Source organism: Camelus dromedarius, chromosome 9 (assembly GCF_036321535.1).
Source record: "Camelus dromedarius isolate mCamDro1 chromosome 9, mCamDro1.pat, whole genome shotgun sequence".
NCBI classification, from domain to species: Eukaryota; Metazoa; Chordata; class Mammalia; order Artiodactyla; family Camelidae; genus Camelus; species Camelus dromedarius.
The window spans coordinates 2,119,679-2,142,661 of NC_087444.1; the positions used below are offsets into that span (position 1 = coordinate 2,119,679).

Sequence of the window (22,983 nt, forward strand, 5' to 3'; positions counted from 1 at the left end):
TGGTGGACATTTGGGTTGTTTCCATGTTTTGGCTATTGTAAGTAGTGCCGGTATGGACACTGGGATGCATATGTCTTTTTGACTTTTATTTTCTCTGGATATATGCCCAGGAGTGGGATTGCTGGATCACATGTTAAGTCTATTTTCATTTTTTCAAGGAGCCTCCATACTGTCCTCCATAGTGGCTGCAGTAGTCTACACTCCCACCACAGTGTAGGAGGGTTCCCTTTTCTCTATACCTTCTCCAGCATCTGTCATTTGTAGACTTTTCAATGATGGCCATTCTGACTGGTGTGAGGTGATATCTCATTGTAGTTTTGATCTGCATTTCTCTGACAATTAGCAATGCTGAGCATTTTTTCATGTGCCTATTGGCCATTTGTATGGCCAATACTTGATTTTTAAGATAAAGTTCACCACTTATTCAAAGACTCAAACTATTCTGGTTTTATAAGTTGCATAATCTCTTTTTACAGAAAATTTCAAACATATGGAAAAGTAGAGAGAATAGTATAATGGATCCCCTGTGTAGCTGTCACTTGTTTTTGTTTGTTTGTTTGTTTAAACATTTTTATTGATTTATAATCATTTTACAACATTGTGTCAAATTCCAGTGTAGAGCACAATTCTTCAGTTATACATGAACATATATATGTACTCACTGTCACATTTTTTTCTCTGTGAGCTATCACAAGATCTTGTATATATTTCCCTGTGCTATACAGTATAATCTTGTTTATCTATTCTACAATTCTGAAATCCTGTCTATCCCTTCCCACCCTCTGCCCCCTTGGCAACCACAAGTTTGTATTCTATGTCTATGAGTCTGTTTCTGTTTTGTATTTATGCTTTGTTTGTTTGTTTGTTTGTTTTAGATTCCACATATGAGCAATCTCATATGGTATTTTTCTTTCTCTTTCTGCTTACTTCACTTAGAATGACATTCTCCAGGAGCATCCATGTTACTGCAAATGGCGTTATGTTGTCGGTTTTTATGGCTGAGTAGTATTCCATTGTATAAATATACCACTTCTTCTTTATCCAGTCATCTGTTGATGGACATTGAGGCTGTTTCCATGTCTTGGCTATTGTAAATAGTGCTGCTATGAACATTGGGGTGCAGGTGTCTTTTTGAAGTAGGGTTCCTTCTGGCTATATGCCCAGGAGCGGGATTCCTGGGTCATATGTTAAGTCTATTCGTAGTCTTTGGAGGACTCTCCATAGTGTTTTCCACAGTGGCTGCACCAAACTGCATTTCCACCAGCAGTGCAGGAGGGTCCCCTTTTCTCCACAGCCTCTCCAGCATTTGTCATTTGTGGATTTTTGAATGATGGCCATTCTGACTGGTGTGAGGTGATACCTCATTGTAGTTTTGATTTGCATTTCTCTCATAATTAGTGATATTGAGCATTTTTTCATGTGCCTATTGATCATTCGTATGTCTTCCTTGGAGAATTGCTTGTTTAGGTCTTTTGCCCATTTTTGGATTGGGTTGTTTAATTTTTTCTTATTGAGTCATATGAGCTGCTTATATATTCTGGAGATCAACCCTTTGTCGGTTTCATTTGCAAAAATTTTCTCCCATTCCGTAGGTTGTCATTTTGTTTTACTTATGGTTTCCTTTGCTGTGCAGAAGCTTGTAAGTTTCATTAGGTCCCATTTGTTTATTCTTGCTTTTATTTCTTCTAGGGGAAAATATTTGAGATGTATGTCAGATAATGTTTTGCCTATATTTTCCTCTAGGAGGTTTATTGTATCTTGTCTTATGTTTAAGTCTTTGATCCATCTTGAGTTGATCTTTGTGTCTGGTGTAAGGGAGTGTTCTAGCTTCATTGTTTTACATGCTGCTGTCCAGTTTTCCCAACACCATTTGCTGAAGAGACTGTCTTTATTCCATTGTATGTTCTTGCCTCCTTTGTCAAAGATGAGTTGACCAAAAGTTTGTGGGTTCATTTCTGGGCTCTCTATTCTGTTCCATTGGTCTCTATGTCTGTTTTTGTACCAATACCATGCTGTCCTGATGACCATAGCTCTGTAATATTGTCTGAAGTCTGGGAGAGTTATTCCTCCAGCCTCTTTCTTTCTCTTCAGCAATGCTTTGGCAATTCTAGGTCTTTGATGGTTCCATATAAATTTTATTATGATTTGTTCTAGTTCTGTGAAGTATGTCCTGGGTAATTTGATAGGGATTGCATGCATTAAGTCTGTAGATTGCCTTGGGCAGTGTGACCATTTTAACAATATTGATTCTTCCAATGCAGGAGCATGGGATAGCTTTCCATTTTTTAAAGTCTTCTTTAATTTCCTTCATCAATGGTTTATAGTTTTCTGTGTGTAATTCTTTCACCTCCTTGGTTAGATTTATTCCTAGGTATTTTATTACTTTGGATGCTATTTTAAAGGGGATTGTTTCTTTACTTTCTTTTTCTGTTGATTCATCGTTAGTGTAAAGAAATGCAACTGATTTTTGAACGTTAATCTTGTAACCTGCTACCTTGCTGAATTATTCCATCAGCTCTGGTAGTTTTTGTGTGGACCTTTTAGGGTTTTCTATGTATGGTAACATGTCATCAGCATATAGCGACACTTTTACCTCTTCTTTTCCAATTTGGATCCCCTTTATTTCTCTCTCTTGCCTGATTGCTGTGGCTAGGACTTCCAAGACTATGTTGAATAGAGTGGTGATAGTGGGCAGCCTTGTCTTGTCCCAGATTTTAGTGGGAAGCTTTTGAGTTTTTCACCATTGAGTACAATGCTGGATATAAGTTTGTCATATATAGTTTTTATTATGTTGAGATATGTTCCCTCTATACCCCCTTTGGTGAGAGTTTTTATCATAAATGGGTGTTGAATTTTATCAAATGCTTTTTCTGCATCTACTGAGATGATCATGTGGTTTTTTCCTTTCTCTTGTTGATGTAATGTATTACATTGATTGATTTGTGTATCTTGAACCACCTTTGTGTCCCTGGGATGAACCCCACTTGGTCATGATGTATAATCTTTTTTACGTGTTGTTGGATTCTATTTGCTAACATTTTGGTCAGGATTTTGGCATCTATGTTCATCAGTGATATTGGCCTATAATTCTCTTTTTTTGGTAGTGTCTTTGCCTTGTTTTGGTATCAGGGTGATGGCGGCTTCATAGAATGAGCTTGGGAATACTCCCTCCTTTTCAGTCTTCTGGAGGAGTTTGAGAAGGTTTGGTATGAGTTCTTCTTTGTATGTTTGGTAGAATTCCCCAGTGAAGCCGTCTGGTCCTGAACTTTTATTTGTAGGGACTTTTTTTTATTGCTATTTCGATTTCACTTCTAGTGATCAGTTTATTCAAGTGGTCAGTTTCTTCTTGATTCAGTCTTGGTGGACTGTATGTTTCCAGAAACTTGTCCATCTCCTCTAGGTTATCCAGTTTGGTTCCATATAGTTTTTCATAATATTCTCGTATGATAATCTGTATTTCTATTTTATTTGTTGTAATTTCTCCATTTTCCTTTCTTATTTTGCTTATTTGTGCTCTTTTTCCTTCTTTGTGAGTGTGGCCAGAGGTTTGTCGATTTTATTTACTTTTTCAAAAAACCAGATTTTGGTTTGATTGATTTTTTTTCTATGGTTTTTTAATCTCTATTTTATTTATTTCCTCCCTGATCGTTATAATTTCATTCCTTCTGCTGCCTTTTGGGGGTTTTTTGTTCTTCTTTTCTAGTTCTTTTAGTTGGTGGGTTAAATTGTTTATTTGAGATTGTTCTCTTTTGAGGAAGGCCTGTATCGCTATAAACTTCCCTCTAACCACTGCCTTTGCTGTGTCCCATAAATTTTGTGTAGTTGTGCTTTCATTTTCATTTGTTTCAAAGTATTTTTTAATTTCAGCTTTGATTTCCTTATCTACTCATTGGTTTTTTAATAGCATATTGTTTAATCTACATGCTTTCCTTTTTTTCTCCTTTGTTTCTCCATTGTTGATTTCTAGTTTCATGGCATTGTGGTCAGTAAAGATGCTTGAAATAATTTCTATCTTCTTAAAATCATTGAGGTTTCTTTTGTGCACAAGTACATGATCAATCCTAGAAAATGCTCCATGTGCACTTGAAAAGAATGTATATCCTATTTTTGGGGGGTGTAATGCTCTGAAAATATCCACCAAATCTAATTTTTCTATTGTATTATTTAGTTTCTCTGTTGCCTTACTTATTTTCTGTCTGGAAGATCTGTCTAGTGATGTTAATGTGGTGTTAAAATCTCCAACTATGATTGTATTCCCATCAATATCCCCCTTTATCTCTGTTAGTAATTGTTTTATGTATTTAAGTGCTCCTATACTGGGTGCATATATATTAACGAGTGTAATATCCTCATCTTGTATCACTCCTTTATTTTTTTTTTGTATCACTCTTTTAATCATTATAAAATGTCCTTCTTTATCTTTCTTTATGGCCTTTGTTTTAAAGTCTATTTTGTCTGAAATCAGTACTGCAACACCTGCTTTTTTGGCTTTTCCATTTGCATGGAATATCCTTTTCCATCCTTTCACTCTCAATCTATATGTGTCCTTCTCCCTAAAGTGGGTCTCTTGTATGCAGCATATTGAAGGTTCTTGCTTTATTATCCAGTCTGCCACTCTATGTCTTTTGACTGGAGCATTTAGTCCATTAACAGTTACAGTAATTAATGATAGATGTGTGTTTATTGCCATTTTGAACAAATTTTTGCAGTTGATTTGGTATTTCCTCTTTGTTCCTTTCTTCTTCCTTTTGTGGTTTGGCTATTTTCCTTTGTATTATCATGGATTTTATTTAATTTTTGTGACTCCCTTGTAAGTTTTTGGCTTGTGGTTACCCTTTTCTGTAAGTCTATTAGCCCATTACTATATCTTGAACCCATCCTACCGAAAACAAAAAATTTAAAAAAGAAAAAAAAATTTTTTTCTTGCTTCCCTCTCCCACTCTTAATGATTTAGATGTCTTCTTTTACAATTTCGTGTTTATTTGTAATTCATGAGTTATCACCTTTCCAGTTATGAGTTTCTCATTTCTGTAGCATCCTGCTGCTGTTCTATTTAGAGAAGACCTGTCAATATTTCTTTTAGCATGGGTTTAGTGTTGCTAAACTCTTTTAGTTTTTGCTTGATAAAGATAAAATTCTTTATCTCTCCTTCTATCCTAAAGGATAGTCTTGCTGGATAAAGTATCCTAGGCTGCATCTTTTTTTCATTCAGGGCTTTGAATATATGTTACCACTCCCTTCTGGCCTGTAGTGTTTGTGTAGAGAAATTAGCTGAGAGCCTTATGGGGGTTCCCTTGTAACTCACTCTTTGCTTTTCTCTTGCTGCCTTTAGGATCATTTCTTTATCCTTGACTCCGGCTGTCTTGATTATGATATGTCTTGGTGTGGGTCTGTTTGGGTTCTTCCTGTTTCGGACCCTTTGAACTTCCTATACTTGGATATCTGATACCTTCTTTAAGTTTGGGAAGTTTTCAGTCATAATTTCTTTAAAAACCTTTTCAATCCCCTTTGATCTTTCTTCCCCTTCTGGGACCCCTATTATGCGAAGATTGGCACACTTTATATTATCCCATAGGGCCCTTATGTTGCTTTCATTTGTTTTTATTTGTTTTTCTTGCAATTGTTCTGATTGGGTGCTTTCTGTTGTCCTGTCTTCTAGGTCACTAATTCGTTCCTCTGCATTATCTAGTCTGCTTTGCACAGCCTTTAGATCCGTTCTCATCTCAGCCAATGAGTTTACCAATTCTACTTGGCTCTTCTGTATAGCTTCGATTTCATTTTTGACATATTTTACATCTCTAAACACTATTTCTTTTAGTTCCTTCAGTACTTTGATCAGTCCTTTTTTGAAATCTTGATCTAGTAGGCCATCAGTGTCTATTTCCTTGATCGTGCTTTCAGGGGATTTGTCTTGATCTTTTAATTGGGAGTGGTTCCTCTGCTTCTTCATATTGCTCATATTTCTCTGGCACTGTGGCTTATGGAGTATCAGTTATCTATTGTGGTCCTTAAAGGAGTTTATTTATTTATCTATCTAATGCCTGTGTAGGAATAAAACTTAAAAAATAGAAAGAGAGAGAGAGAAAGAGAATTTTAAAAGAAGGGAGAAGAAAAGGTTTGAAAGCAGTGTGTAATGAATAACTGAAGAGCGAGTTGAAGCAGAATAGCAGTCGGGTTGCGATGTCTCTTAAAAACCTTTTAAAAAGGAGAAAAGAGGAAAAAAAAATTTGAAACCTGTGTATAATCAATAACAGGAGATCAAAACCAAGAGAGATAAAAATGACATGACGTGGATTTTTTAAAATAATAATAATATTATTTTAAAAGAAAAATTTTAAAGGGATTAAAACTGGGAGGATATATAATTGTGCTGTCACGTGTTTTAACCATAACTCTATCCACCTCTTTTCTCCCTTTGGATTATTTTGAATAGATGTGTATTTTTAGTTATATTTTTAATGATCATTTTTCAGTTAAGAAATGTTTATCAAGCACCTTCTGTGTTCTGGGCTATGTCAGCACTCAGAATACAGTAATAAGCAAAACTAGGCAAGGTCTCTGATCTCACGAAACTTGTAGTTGAGAAGGGAAAACAGCAATAAGCAGACAACTGCAGGAATGAATACAGGTTATAAACTAACATAAGGACTTGGAGAGGAAGGGGTAAGAATGGAAGAAATGATGTTTGGACATAGAAGTTAAGGATGAGTTTGGTATTGACTAGATAAAGTTGGGGGGAGACTGGCATTCCAGAAAAAGAAAACAGCATCTTCCAAAGCTGTGTGGGAAGATGGAGGGTTGTGGTTTTAATAACACAATGAGGGCCAGTGTGGCAGAGCACAGAAAGTGCAAAGAGAGTGGAATGAGAATGGGTCTGAGAGGGAGGCAGCGGGCTGGTTATGCAGAGCCAGGTAGACCATATTAAAGACTTGAGAGCCACAAATGTGAAGCCAGTGAATGAGAATTTCAAGCAGAAAAGAGAAATGCTTCAGTTTGTATTTGGACGTATTTACTCAATATGGAGACTGTGTTGGAGGGGCGAATGTGGGGAAACGGCAGCAGGCCAGGCTGAAGACGCTGGCAGCCTGAACTAGTGTGAAGGCAGTGGAGGTGGGGAGAGTGGGTGGGCTTAAGAGCTGTCTAACAGGTTGGTTGACAGGGGTTGGTGATGGGCTGGATGGAAGGACAAGAAGAGGGATGTTGAGGATGGCTCCTGAATGCCTCGTGTGAACAGCTGTGTGGGTGGTCATCCCCTCACGGAGGGAGAAGGCACTATAGGAGAACTGGTGCTGAGGGGAAGGCCTTGAATTTTACTGATCTTAGACTAGCTGAGTTTGTGCCTCAGATATCTGAGGTCGTGCCTTAGATATTCAAATAGGCAGTTGGATACGGGAGTCTGGAACTCAGAGGAAAGATTCTGGGATGAAGATATGTCAAATCTTGGAGTCACTGACAGAGACAAATGAGACTTTTGTTTCAGAAGATATTGTCTAGGGAGAAAGTATAGTGTGAAAGATAAGACATGGAGATTTGTGTATTTGGGTTTGGATTCTACCCAGGAGAAAAAGATTTCCCCCGAGAATTAGCAGCCACAGCCTGCCTTAAAAAGATTCAGGGGCTTGAATTTATGCTGCCTGCATAATACTAAAATTCTTGGGGGAAAAATATTTTTTAGCATCATCTTAGGCTGGTAACACTGCCTAGGAAGCTTGGCAGAAGCAAAGACGGAATCTCTCTGGAGGACACATCTCAACTCAGACACACCATTCCCACAGATAAAGCCCCTGAAGATGCTGATCATCTGAACTGCAGAAAATAACCAGCCCACCGTAGTGAGTCACGATACAGTCGCAGCAGAACTCCTGCAAATTTCAAATAATAGAACTAGCAGAGACTACAAAGTAAGTTTAAGTCATTAAATATATTAAAGAGTAAAAGATACGAGAAAAGTGTAAGAAAATATCAAGACAGAATGAAAAGAGCTGGAAAAGAACCAGAAGAACTTCTACTGATGAAAAGCATGTTGCTGAAATCTGAGAGTCCCTGAGTAAGTTAAACAGCAGCTCAGGCAAGCTAAAGAGAATTATGAACTAGATGACAGATCGGGGAAAAGTTACCCAGAATATAGCTTAGAGAGATAAGTAAGTGAAAATACAAAAGACAGGTTATATTTTACATGAACAATAGAATTATAAATCATATAGACAGGTAAATACTAGGTAGGTAGACTGATAGGAGGCAGATAGAGAGAAATCACTCATATATAATATATGCAATAATATTTTTTCTAGTAAAATAAAATAAGAGAAATGGAATGTGTTATTTCCAAACCAGTAGAAGAGACAAGAAAACTCACTTCAAAAGAAGGCAGGAAAGGAGAAAAGGAAGCAAAGCAGGGTGAACAGAAAGCGCGGAGCAGGATGGCAGAAACAGTTCCAGCCTGTCAGGAAGCACAGTAAACGTCGGTTAAAAGCCAAAATACCAGATTGGATTGAGTCATAATTAAAGCATAAGGACACAGAAGGTTGAAAGTAAGAGGATGGAAACAAGTTGTAGTGGGCGTTACTTAAAATAAAACAAAAACCTCTCAGATTCTTTGAATATGGCATCTTTGAGACTATGAATGAGGGGAGAAGAGGTAAATCCAAATCTTCTTTCTTTGACTAACAACAGAATTTATAAGTGTAAATATATACGTGTCTCTTTGGCAAACTAGACATGTTGATTTAAAAGGTATTTGTAGGTAATTTATCAAGCAAGGCAATGATTAAAAAGGCAGACACATTGCAGAGGCTACAGGTTACACTTTATAGGCTGTGGCAACCTTGTCTGAAGTCCATGTTTTTCGTTTGTTGTTTGTTTTTCACAAATGACATTTGTAAATAGAGTTATTATAAGAGAAAATAGAATAACACATTTTCATGCAAGTCTAAATTTTGGACAGGAGACAAGAATGATAGTTTTAAAGCATTCTCAGTTTATTCCTTTATCAGAGCTAGCTTTGTGATACAAAATAGTATGTTTTAAGTAGCTACAAGAAAGATGGAAAATATTCTCACCTTTCTGAGATTCTTTTATTAACAATCGCTCATTAGGAGGACCTGCATTCCCAAGAGTCAGCTGTAGACTCCTGTTAATTAACATGGAGAGAGAGAAGAAAAAAAGGAGGCCTGTGAAGGTCAAAATTCCCAATTTTTTATAAGGGTAAAAGATGGTTTTAAACTAGACTGTTGCAGGTTAAGTCTAGCGCAAACCTTTTGGAAACTCAGCTGACACTCTCTGATTGTTCTTTACGTGGGTAATCAAGGTCAAGTACATCATTAAAAACAAGGTTATAAACTGTATAGGACAAAAAAGACAAGGTTATACAATATATAATGACTACAAATAAAGTACAGTACATTATACTCAGATACAAAATTTACCGACATCTCCCCAGGACTGTATTCTCATCCAAAGACTCTCCAAAATTTGAAGCCAAGAAACCAGAAAGACCAGGAATTGGACTAGCTATAGGAGAAGCCTGCAAAAAGATTTCTGAAGGTCTAGACTTATAACAAGACACCAAATAATAAAGCAAAAACTGACAGGCTTACAAGCAAAGAATGGCATAGCCGTAATTACTGTCAGAGATTTTAATCCACCTCTCTCAGAAGTTGATCAATCAAGCGGAAAAAATTTTAAAAGGATATAGAAGATTTGAACAACCCAATTAACATCTTTGGTCTGATGATCAATTCTAGAATCTTATACTCCCACATTAGAAAATACACAATATTTTTAAGCACATAGATGATTTACAAAGGTTGATTTTACACACTGGACTATAAAGCAGGTCTTAACCAAAGGCTCGATGTCATACAGATTGTGTTCTCTGAACACAGTGCAGTTAGAAATTAACAAGACTTTCAGAAAATTCAATATATTCGGAAAATTTTAAAACTTCTATATTACTCATGGATCAAAAAATCATATTGGAAATTAGTAAAAACTTAGAAAAAAGTTAGTATTAAAACATGTGGGATACAGTTAAAACAATACTTAGGAAGAAATATATTTATAGTTTTTCATGCTCATGTTAGAAAATAAGATTGAAAATTAGTGAGCTAAAACTTCAACACATTATGAGAAAGGGGGCAGGGTGTAGGTCAGTGGTAGAGCTCGTGCCTGACCATCACAGGGTCCTGGGTTCCATCCCCAGTGCCACCATTAAACAAACACATAAATAAACCTGATTACCTCCTCCCTCCCTCCCCCCCAAAAATAAATAAAAATAAATAAAATTTTAAAAATACAAAAATTTTTGAAAGACATTATGAAAAGGACATGTAAACAAAAATAAATTAGAGGGAAAATAATTTAAATTAGATAAAAAGCAGAAAGTGGTACAATGAAAACAAAGGCACAGCAGAGCGTGTCAGCAAAACCGAAGGCAGGCTCCCTGAGGACCGCTGACGCAGATACACTTCAGGCAAGACTGATTTAAAAAGGGCCTGAGGAAACAATATTAAGAAGGAGAGAATAGACTTAAGTGCAAACATAACACATTAAAATACAAATTTTATGTTAATAAATTTGAGAATTTTGACAAAATGGGAACACATTTTGTTGGAACAACTGACTATCCATATGGAATAAAATGAAATTAGATCCCTATCTTTTACCAAACAAAAAATAAACCTTAGTGGAATAAAAAAACCTAAATATGATAAGCAAAACATTCAGATGTCTAAAAGATGATATAAGAGAAAGTTTCCATGACCTCGGGTAGGAGAAAATTCTCAAATAATACACAAACATCTCAGAACATGGAGACTGATAAATACGATTATATGAAAATTAAAAACATTTGTATCTTAAAAGATACCATAAAATGATGAGGCAACCTCAGATGGGGAGAAGTTATTTGCAGTGCACAGCCAATCATGAATTAATCATCAATCAGTAATATCTAGGGTTCATAAAGAATGCCACCAAATAAATAAAGAAAAGATAGTCCAATCAAAAAAAAAAATGGGCAAAGGACATGAAAAGGCAGTTTGCAGAAAAGGGGTCTAATGGTCAGTAACATGAGAGACGCTCCACGTTAGCAGTCGGACACAGACGTGGGTTTTAGGTCTTGTAGGTGTATTTCTCTCACAAGTAGAAGTCTAGGCTGATGTGGTGGCTGTGCTTTGTGAAATCATCAACGATGTTATGTCACTCTTCAGTCAGAGACCAAGGCCTTTTTTGTCTTGTTATTCTGCCCTCCCTGGGGCATTGCCCTTATCTGTGTGGTCCAAGATGGTTTAACAACACGTCTGCATCTCAGTCAGTGGGAAGTGGGAAAGGGAAGGGGAGGGCATGCTGGACACAGCTTAGAAGCTGCTCAGAGTATTTCTCATATCCTCGCCTTGCTGCAAGAACCCTGGGAAATGTAGTCAGGCTCCACTCTGGGTGGCCCTTTGTCCAGCTAAAAATTGGATTTTCTATCATGATGGTGAAAGGGAAGAAGTTCTGGGGAACGATTTCTACCGCATCAGGTAAACAAAGTATTTCACACTCACTTGATTGGGGAACATTTAAACTTTTGAGAACAAGTGTTGGCAATGACGTGGAGAAAGGGGAATTCTTATTGCTGCTTGTGGAGCGTATAATCAGTTTGGAAAACAACTTGACAGTATCAAGTAGTATTGAAGATGTGCATATTCTCCGAGGAAGCAATTCCATCGGGGGATATGCTGTAAGTAAACTTCCACATGAGCACGAGTGGACGTGTGCAAGAAGGTGTTCCATATTATTTGAATTATCAAAATAACTGGAAAATTTTAAATGTTCAATAATAAGAGAATGAATCACTTGTGGTATAGTCATATGATGGAATTCTATGCAAGAGTGAAAATAAATGAAGTATGTACTCATCAATAAATAAATCTTAAAAATATAATCTTAGGCACAAGAGCAGGTTATGGAGGGGTATGTGCAATATGATGCTATTTAATAAAGTTTTAAAATTACAAAATACATCTCTGTATATTGTTTACAAAAATATATGCACTGTATTTGGGGAGATCTGACAAATAGCATCTCTTTCTGCCCAATCTCTGAGCCAGTTGAGAAGTCAAACAAAATTTCTCAGCAGATGAAAACCAAAATATCACCTTCATTACTGATAAAGGATAGACTGAAGGCTATGGCTTAACATGAGAACTAAACGGTCTTGCTAACTCCCTGTTGCCGGCCTAGACTCTGGAGCTGATCGCGTGGGGGGAAGTTTGCAGAGCAAACTCAGTCTCCTCTGCCCCTGAGGTCACTGCCTCCGAGGAGTCTGGTAGAGAGGGGGAGAGAAGGAGATTCCGTCTCTCGCCCTCAAGACACACTGTCTGATAAACCCTCCCAGGCCAGGACCCTGGATCAGCAGCCACCACTCAGCGGTCAGGGAGGGAGCGAGGAGCCAGGAGGGTCTGAGGAAAGCCCCTCCTTAAGGAAACTAGAGGAATGGACGAAAGGTATCCAAACACATACAGAAAGTCCTCGAACATTCATGAGGATGGCAGGAACCAAATCCAACCCAGTCGTTACTCCTGAGGCCAAAGTCCTTCACTGTGGCTTGTATCAGAATCACCGAGAGGCTTGTTAAAGTGGACTGGTGGCCCCGCCCCATCATTTCTGAGTCAGTAAGTGTGGGATGCAGCCCAGGACTGGCATTTCTGACAAGGTCACAGGTGAGCACGCTGAGAACCACTGCCTTAGGGTAAGGTGAGGAAAGAAACAGGTCGAGCAGAGGCAACAGGAAGGTGTCCTGACATTTACACTGTTTTATTTCTCGAGCTGAGTGGTGGGTATGTGGGTCTTACTGTTTCCTACGTTATCTTTTTAATCAAAGTCGTTAAATATTTACATAAAGTAATGATGGGTTATGTAACACTTTGGGAACTGCTGCCTTAATACTTACAAATCCGCTGGTAACTCAGCTTGGAGGAGTAACATGTTAAATTCAGACTACTTTGAAGTCGGTGTGTTAAAGCACATTTTGATAAGGTAAGTGATTAGCAATTTAGAACAATAATTGTTACTACTTATTACAGGTTTTTGGGTTTTTCAAATTGTTTCTGTATTTACTAAGATGATTATAAAAATAAGTATATTTTTAGTCAGAAATATTTTATCAAATGTTTTCCATTAAGTTCTTTAGCTTAATATACTAAAACCTACTTTCTTAAAATGTTTAATGTTTTACTTTGTTTTATTCATTAATGTATTTATTTCTTTATGCTGTAATATAATTGACATACAGCATTATATTGGCTTCAGGTGTGTAACGTAATTATTTGATATTTGTATGTATTGCAAAGTAATCACCCCAGTAAGTCTAGTTAACTTCTGTCACCGCACGTGGTTAAACTTGTGATGAGAACTTTTAAGATACTCTCTTGGCAACTCTCAGACATGCAATGTAGTATTAACTACAGTCACCACGCTGTGTATACTTTATTTTATATGACATATTTCATGGGAAATTTAGCAGTTTGAAACCTCAGGACCAGAGAAAATGCTTTTCTTTTAGTTTTCTGGAAACTCCTCCCTTTAACCCCTAATTTGATCTGGTGAAGAATTTGTATTTCTCTTTGCTTTTTTGATCAAGAGTCTTCGTATTTATTTTTTTGTTGAAGTCTTTTTAAACTCCCCTTACCTTGCTGTTTCAACTATTACATGCTCACATACTGTTAAATATGCAGATAGGCGGTGGAAAATGTTTTGGTTTTGAACATTTTATAAGCTCCAAAGCTTAAATGGCTTTCAAGTTTGTATAGCAATCCATGTGTCAGTAATTAAGTATAGATATATTTTCATATCAGTTTGCCCATTCGGAAAGAACTTAATTTTTAGGAGCATGATAACAAAATGATGGCCACTTGTATGGGGTTCAAAAGCTAAGTCCTTGGGTGAATATATGTGACATCCTGCACTTTACGGCAGCACCCTGACCACCCCAGGCAGCCACAAGGTAACGAGGGAAGATGTAAGTCAGTGCTGGAGAGTGCCTAGTTAGATGTTCATTCTCATTCTTAGTCCACATGGTGTAATTAATACCATCCCACCCTTCTGAGAAACACCCTGGCAGAAGGTGTCAGAAGCTTTAAAAATATTTATAGTCTTCAGCAATACCAGTTCCAGGACTCTAGCCTGAAGAAGTTACCTGAAATGCCAACAAAGATTTGGGGACAAAATTCTCATTATAGCATCGCCTTAAACACCCCCTTGTTTTAAGCAATGCTATAATCTCAATATTCAGTTATTCAAGGACAGTCAAGTCATTTATGGGTTATTATACCATAAAATAGTATGTTTTATAAATATTTTTGAAAAACTTTTTGAAACAAAAAAGTAGTTATAATTTAATATGAAATTTGCGTGTGTATGTTTTACATAAACTGTGGATATTTATTGCATTGTACTTACAGTTTCAACTAATTCATAGAAAATGACCAAAAGGTTATCTCTTAATGATGGAATTATGCATGACTTTGTTCTTTATATTTTTTTGTACTTAAGAAAATGCATAATAAGAACTTTGTATTTTAACAAGAAGCTTGTTGCAAAATAAATATAATATCATGTAACATTAAGGCTCATTCCATATATATTTTCTGACTTTTCAGCTGCAGTTTTTACATAAAATGCATTAGGCTATCCAACAAACAATTTAAAATATATTTAAACAGTAACACTGCTTAAAGCTCCCTTTCATCACACTATTCAGAAATTCTTTTAAAGCAAATTATTCCTCATAGTGATGAATTTCATATTTAATTTATAGCCTTCATTATAAATTTGTTAGCCTCATCCAATTAAAACTTTCATCGGGCCCTTTCTTAAATAGCCCTTTAAATATTTTATTGTATAGCTTGATTGCCCAATGCAGTTTATGTCAACCATTTTTCATCATCATTTCCCTAAGGAGCCTTTTTAGACATTTTTTTCCTAATTGCCCCCACCTCATGAAATTTTAACATCTGTTTATGTACTATATGTATATTCATAGTTTTTATATAAAAAGAGTAAGTCATTTTTACTCTCCCAAGAACCAATTTTCACCCCTTTGGTGGTGATATTGCCCTCATTAAAAATGTATGGCCTAAAGCAACATTTTGGGGAAAATGTTATTTTAACTTTTACAATGAGTCTCAAGCCCACGTGTTTTGTTTTTATAGCTGCCTGCCTCTCAAACATCACATGGTGACCACTCCGACACTACTACTGTGGGGAGAGAAAGACGCATTTATGGAGGTTGAGATGGCTGAAGTCACAAAGATTTATGTTAAAAACTATTTCAGGCTAACTATTTTGTCAGAAGCCAGTCATTGGCTCCAGCAAGAACAACCTGACATAGTGAACAAATTGATATGGACATTTCTAAAAGAAGAAACAAGGAAAAAAGATTGACTTTTCTTTATCTTCTTTGAGGGGTCTGTAATGAAATCTCTAAATAATTTTTTTAATTGTTCATCAACGTCTTCAAACTTCACTACGAAAAAAAACTATTTTAATATGCTTTATCATAAGCAAGTATCCTGACAAATGGTATTGAAAAAATCAGAATATGTGTGAACTTGTAATCTAATGTTGATTTTCTTCTGCTGTATTTTGCACAGATAAGCATCTGCCTTAAAATGTATAAACTTGTACAAAAAGGAAATTGGAGAAAGTGGCTTAGTTTTGGTTTCTTGCATTATTTGCCCTGTTAACATATGGTGCCTTTTACAAATGTATATTAAAGATTAGCTGTACCATATTAAAAGGTAAGCCTGCAGTGGTAGAAATTTTCGTTTTATTGTTTGAAAGTTCTTTTTACTATTTTTTAACCATTAAAAAAATCTATGATCAAATCTCTTGGGTTTATAGTTTCATTATTAGTTTAAAGGCACATATGACAGATGAATGTGCATTCGTAACATGGGTGTAGACACTACTTACACGGAAAGAGTAACAAGATAACATGAGGACTCTTGTACACACACACGTATTTATTAAACAATGTAGGGAATGACAGCCACTAAGTTACCTGCCTTAATTCTCTAGCTAAATTGGTGAGACGTTTAGGAAAAGGATCAAAATATCCTTTTGCCTCCATTAAATTCAAGGAGAATTGAACACTGTACTTCCTACGTGCACTGGAACCTAGGCTCCACAGGGCAGAGATTTTTGTTTTATTAACTGACATGTAGCCAGTATTGACTCCTCATAGGACCTCAGATATTTGCTTAATGAATAAATAACATATGTGACACACCGCTAGGCACTGTGGGGGAAATAGGGGAAAAAGATGACATGCTAATGTGGATCCTTCCCTTAAGAAGCATACACAGAATGCAGTTAAATTAGGCAAGCGTGCAAAAGTTGTAATGAACATTACAAGTAAGAGTGGGAGGAGTTACAGAACAGAGAATGAAACAGCTCAGCGGATTACCACTCATTCTCTTGGGTCGCTCTGCTTTGGCACGGGGCACAACACGGCTCCTGAGGGACTGCAACTGTGTTCCCAAGCAAGACTAAGCTGGTGAGAGGAGTGTTTCCCTCACTAAGCATAGTTCTGATAGCGACAGAGGGAAGTGGAATGTCCCTAAGAATTCTCATCATTGTATCCTAGCAACGTGAATTTACTAATAAAAGCCCAGTTTTCTACATAATTTATGCTTGTGCCTCGTAACAAACATCGCAAGGTAGGGAGCGTCACCACTTCAGAGATGCGAGGTTGAGACAGGCCAGTGCCCACAGCACAAAGGCTGGAACCAGGATGTGGCCGGATCCGTCTGGCTGTAAAGCCTGGGAGCTTTCCACTTAGGCTGCATGCTGTTTAACAGCCTTTGGTATCCACGTTGCTCTTCCCGTTTTATGGGTAACCTGGTGTGTTCAATGGGTAGAAACATCTCCCGGAAACCTATAATTTGACTTTTAATTCTAGGAAAAGGAATTTAAATTAGCAGTTAGTGAACAGGAATATTTGATACAGGGTTGTCCCAGGTGCAAATGCTACAAGGTACAGCAGAGAGCCTGGTTCACATGGACTTTGATCATGCCCCCCTCTTGATCCCTTCCAAAGGGCAGCGATTAAAGAAGGAACGGGACTAACTGGCCTTGTGTGGGATCACAATAAAGTAATCCCGACTTATTTTAATGAAAACCTGATTCTGTGAAAGGTGCCTGTTTGTTGTTACTTACGTCAGTTTGGAAAGCTGACAGGTTCATGTGGACCAATATTAAGAAAAAGAGTCAAATGTCCATGGCTAGTTCTGGCCTATGATCATGATGTTGTCTGATTTCAATGGATGTAAAAGAGTGCTTGTAACAGACGTAAAGACTCAAGGGTGCCATCAGTTAAACTTCTAGGCATAAAGACACAGTACTGTCTGTGCAGAAGTCAATTTGCAGGGAGAGTAACTGAATTTGACTCACCACCTGCCAAGGCATCTCACAGTAAACCTGACAGGTGATGACATTTAAATTTAAAAGTTGTGATTAATAAATATTCATCTATTTAATATATCCTTAGTAGGTATATAATATACGCTTAACATAAATGTCAGAAATTGTTACGTGAAACAAATTTATTAAGTGTATATGTTGAAAGGAGGCCATTTACAACAAGCAAAAATGACTATACTGTTGATATGACTCTAATTCTCCTGTTACATCATTTACCATTTTCGGCTTTTCTGATTTTAGAGGTAATACAGCATCTCCTATTAATCCACAGTTGCCTCTGAGCGATCTAATTACGTGTGAACAGAAAGAGCATTTAAACACTGGGAAGGGGTGCGCTCTGGGGACCGCCTCCGGATCCCGGCTACACGCATCCTGAGGCTACGGGCCGGCCAGCCTCATGGCACAGTCGTCAGCGGACTCTGAGACTGAGGTGCCGAAATCCGCGCTCAGCGGAGAAGCGAGGAAGTCCCTGTACCCGCCGGTGGTGGCCAACCCCTTCAGGCAGCAGACGCACTTCGGCGCGCGGCGCTGGGCCTGCACCGTCCTGCTGGGGGCCGTGCTCGTGCCCGTGCGGGGGGCCTGCATCGCCCTGCTCTTCCTGCTCCTCTGGCCGGTCACTGTGCTTTTCACCATCGGCCGTCCTGCTCACCCAAGCAGGCCCGCCAAGAGTTGGAGAAGAAATTTGGTGCGACCAGCCCTCAAGTTCTTGTTTCAGGAGACAATATTTTTAGCAGGATTCCTGGTTAAAGTGAAAGGGAAAAAGGCAACCCAAGACGAGGCCTGCATCCTCGTCACGGCGCCGCACTCCACTTTCTTTGATGCAATCGCCTGCGTCGTGGCAGGGTTACCCTCGGTGGTCTCTGCGAGTCAAAATGTGCACATCCCCGTGGCTGGGAAGTTCTTACTGTTGACGCAGCCAGTGCTTGTGGCCCGAGATGACCCCAACTCCAGGAGGAACACCCGGGAAGAAATCCTGATGATTTCAGGATTTCGGGTGACATCTGGCGGGAAGTGGCCCCAGATCCTGATCTTCCCGGAAGGGGTGTGCACCAACTGCACCTGCCTGGTCACTTTCAGACTAGGGGCCTTCTCTCCAGGTGTCCCTGTGCAGCCGGTGCTGCTGAGGTACCCAAACGCCCTGGACACAGTGACCTGGACCTGGCAGGGGTTTACAGGATTCCAGGCCTGTGTGTTGACTCTGAGTCAGCTCTTCACCAGGGTAGAAGTTGAGTTTATGCCTGTTTATATCCCAAATGACCAAGAAAAAAAAAAACCCCATCCTTTTTGCCAATACAGTGAGGATCATCATGGCAAATGCTCTTGGGGTGCCTGTGACAGACCACACTTATGAAGACTGCAAACTCATGATTTCTGCAGGTAACCTTCAACTACCCATGGAAGCCGGTTTGGTGGAATTTACAAAAATTAGCCAGAAATTAAAGTTAGATTGGGATAATATTCATCAGCATTTGGATGAATATGCTGCAATGGCAGCTGCCTCCAAAGGAAGGAAGGTAGGAATCACAGAGTTTGCAAATTATCTAAAGCTTCCAATTTCAGAGCCTTTGAGACAACTTTTTGCGCTCTTTGACAGGAACAATGATGGCAGCATAGACTTCAGAGAGTATGTGATAGGTCTGACTGTCCTGTGCAATCCTGCCAACACTGCAAAGATTCTGCAGACGTCATTTCGACTGTTTGATCTTGACGGTGGCGGTTCCATAGCCCAGCAGGAGCTGGCTGCTGTACTTCGGGCAGCTTTTGGAGCGCCAGACCTTGATGTTGCCCGGCTCTTCTGGGAGACAGCCGGGCAGAACTCAGCGTGCGGCTCCTACAGGGCCTTTAAGAACTTTGCGCTGAAGCACCCGGAATACGCCAAGCTGTTTAGCTCCTATTTAGACCTCCAGGCAGCCTACGTATACTCAACACCACAGCAAGCATAGGCTTGATGGCTGTATTCAGATGCTGAAGTCACCCCTGAAATCGGTGAAAGTATCTTCCAGGTCGAAACTATGGAATAAAAATTATCTGTTGAGGGAAAACACAATAGTTTTTAGCCTAAGTGGTCTGGGCACTTAATTATGATATTTAAAATGTGCTTAAGGACTATATATTCCAATTAGATTTTATAGTACCTAATTTTTTCTGAAGATAGTATGTTTGTTTCAATGTGACCTAAAGTAGAAGAGATCTACTCATAAACCTTGTTTAGCCATCATGATTCTGGTTAGTGCCTTTATTCTGCTTAAAGTAAGTAAAATAAGTAAATAAGTAAAATAAAGTGTCTTATTTTGTTAAAGTAAGGCCAGAGGAACATTATAGCCTCATTTTTTGCAGGGAAAATATCTCATTAATACCTCCACTGGCAATAATAAATACTTATAAATCATTTTTATTCTCTCCAAAAAGGATCTGCTGCATAAATATTTCTTTGCTCTTTCTCAAAGTAGCCCAAATGTTCTTATTTTACAAGACAAAATAAAAATAAACATCAAGAAGATATACTATTGTGAATACCATTGAAATAGTTGTATGTGGCAAGGCTGCTCTTAGTTATTTATTTATTTATTCAATCATTTATTTACTTATTTCACATGAAAGTGATTATTTAGAATGAGAAATCACAACAAGCTGCAATTTCTGGAAAACTGACTAGTATAATAAACAAAGGTTATAAATACAGGAATTCTGATAAATTCTCTTATGTATGATTCTCACCAGAAGGGGCAAATTTGTATTTATAAATGTATGCTCTTCTTTACTGAGAATATTCCTTTCACTCTGACTTGGCATCCGTGAGAACTGCAGCATCTGTTTTCTGTTGTATGTGCGTCCTTCACTATCCAGGTACTTTCAGGGGTCTCCACGTAGTGGTGGGAACTTGACCCCCACCCCTTCATGTCACCTTGTAGGAAGAATCAGTGAAGTATTCCCAGAAGCCATTCCTACACCAGGACAGGGAGCAGAAACTTATCTAGATGCCGAAGTGACTTTGAGCCAATAAATATGCCTTGCTAACCCAAACTACTGTATCCTGAACTCAGCTTCACTGTGGCTAAATCCCCAAATTGCCTAGAGCCATTCAATGCCACGAGATATGAGGGGACGTGTGACTAAGGAGAAAGAGAGACTTGGTCACCTGTGGTCAAAATTTCTCACTTCTTCAAACTTTACAAAAACAAACCCAAGTAGACACATTCCTAGGGACCCTACAAGAGCTTTGCAGGGAGCTTGTGCAAGTGGGGCCCCTAAAGCTTAAATGCCACTAGTTCGCTTCCTAGTATTTTGAAAAAGTAGGAAGGAAGAAAAGTTGAGTGGGAGAAAGGTGAGCAGGAAAGGGGAAAGGAAAAAAAAGTCAAATTTTATTTTGAAATAATTTCCATGCAGTTCTGACCTGAGAAAAGGAGATGGATAAGTGATATTTCACAATCCCCACTTTTAGCCTGTTCGGGCTGCTATAATAAAGATGCCATAGACTGGGTGGCTTAGATCCTCAAAGTACGGGGTTTGGAGAGCTTCTGCGCTGATGAACACACGGAGGTGCTGGGAGAGGGGCGCAGCCAGAGAGGGCATGGAAGCGCCTTCTCTCCCTCGACCGGATGTTTACTTATATCTTTTATTACGTCCTTTTATAATAAACAGGTAAAGAGTAGGTGACCTGCTCCCCCGAGTTCTGTGAGCTGTTCTAGCAAATTAATTGTGTGACTGTGGGAACCTTCTATTTACAGCTGATTACTCAGAACCACAGGAATAACCTGGACTTGCCACTGGCACCTGAAAGGGGGGATGGTCTCGTGGGACTGAGCTTTTAGCCTGCTGGGTCTGATGCTCTCTCCGCATAGGCAGTGTCAGAATTGACTTAAGTTGTCTGACGTCCAGCTGGTATCACAGAACTGCTTGGTGTGGGTAAAACCCCCACACATCTGGTGTCAGAAGGTCTGCGAGTGAGGTACTGGTGTGACAGTAAAGAGAGACACACCAGAGGAGGAGCATTTCCTAAACTAATATCGACTTGGCTACGCCACGGTACCCAGATATTTGATCAATCATTATTCCATGTGTGAAGGTATTTTTTTAGATGAGATTAGCATTCAAATGAGCAGGCTTTGAGTAGAGAGATTACCTTCCATAACATGGGTGCGCCTTTGAAAAAGGATAATTTAAATAAGAGATTTAAGCGTTTATCCTACCTTAGCAGTATGAAGCGTATATCTGGACATCCAATATTTCTAACTAATGAGGGAAAATTTCAGCAAGTGGGATAACCAAACATTATGTGCCTTCTGATATGATTCTAAATGAATTACCGCTTGTGGAAGGCAGAATAACGCCTGCTCCCCTGCCCTCAAAGAGGTCCGTGTCCTAATTCCAGAATCTGGGAATATGTCAGGTTACACGGCAAAGGGGAATTAAGGCTGCAGATGATCTTAAGGTTGTTAATTTGCTGACCTTAAAACGAGGAGCTTATTCTGCATTATCCACCTGAACCCCAGTAATCACAACAGTCCTTAAAAGCGGGAAGAAGGAGGGAGAAGCGTTCAGAATGATGCCACGTGAGAAGGACACACCTGCCAGCTTTGAAGATGGAGAAGCAGAGCCCAGAGCTGAGGAGCGTGGGCAGCCTCGAGAAGCTGGAAAAGGCAGGGAAACTCTCCCCTAGAGCCTTCAGAAGGCGGTGCAGCCTGGCCCACACCTTGACTTTAGCCTAGTGAGGCCCAGGTGGGACTGCTAACCTATAGAATTGAAAGTAAAAAATGTGCATTGTTTTTAAGCCACTGAGTTTGTGGTAATTTACTACGGCAGCAATAGAAAACTAATACACCACCTACAAAAAAGTTTTTTTCTAAAAAAACTGAACCTGAATCTAATGGAGCGTCTAAAAACAACTTCCATTTACAGGAAATACATGAGGTAGATGATCACAGTCAGTGCTGCGACAAGGAGGCAGTCAAATTTAAATATGGGCTACTCTACAGCTTAAATTGGCCAGGCTTCCCCCACAATGCCAGTGTCATGAGGGAAAGCACAGGAGAGGGAACTGCTCCAGGTTAGAAGAGACTCAGGAGACAGAAGAACCAAATGTAACCTCGTATTTTGTTCAGAAACTGATTCAAAACTGATTCAAACAAACCAACTGTGAAGTATACATTTTAGGACAGTTGGGAAAATTTTACAATGGCCTACATAATAAATGAATTATTAGCAATTTATAAGGAATAATATTAGTGGCTCTGTAATGTTGTTAAGTAAGAAAATGTACAGTTTTTTTAGAGATGCAAACTGAAGTACATAAGAGTAAAATGAAATGATGAAATAGTGTCTAGGGCTTTACTTTTAAAAATTTTAGAAGGAAGGGAAGAAAGTAAGAGGAAAAGATGAGGAAGGAAGGAAAGGAAAGAACTGATATGGCACATATGCCCAAATCTTGATCATTGCTGAATTTTGATAATGGATATATTGGGGTTCATTGTAACTTTCTATTTCTTTGTATGTTTGAAATGTTTCACACAAAAACAT

General features: G+C 38.6%; 2 protein-coding genes across 2 annotated transcripts in view; both read left to right on the forward strand.

The window, feature by feature from the left end:
- The window catches only part of EPHX4 (epoxide hydrolase 4), a 33,842-nt gene extending 17,973 nt beyond the window's left edge, over positions 1-15,869 (forward strand). The window contains exon 7 of the mRNA XM_031457584.2: positions 15,195-15,869. Within this exon, the coding sequence (XP_031313444.2) occupies positions 15,195-15,426 (232 nt within the window). The 3' untranslated portion in view covers positions 15,427-15,869. The remainder of the gene's footprint in view (positions 1-15,194) is intronic.
- Positions 15,870-17,863: 1,994 nt separating this feature from the next.
- LOC105085760 (lysophosphatidylcholine acyltransferase 2B-like) lies at positions 17,864-19,409 on the forward strand. Its single transcript, XM_031457502.2, is given in 2 exon segments — positions 17,864-18,730; positions 18,732-19,409. Coding segments are annotated over 2 exon segments (1,545 nt in total).
- Positions 19,410-22,983: the final 3,574 nt, after the last annotated feature.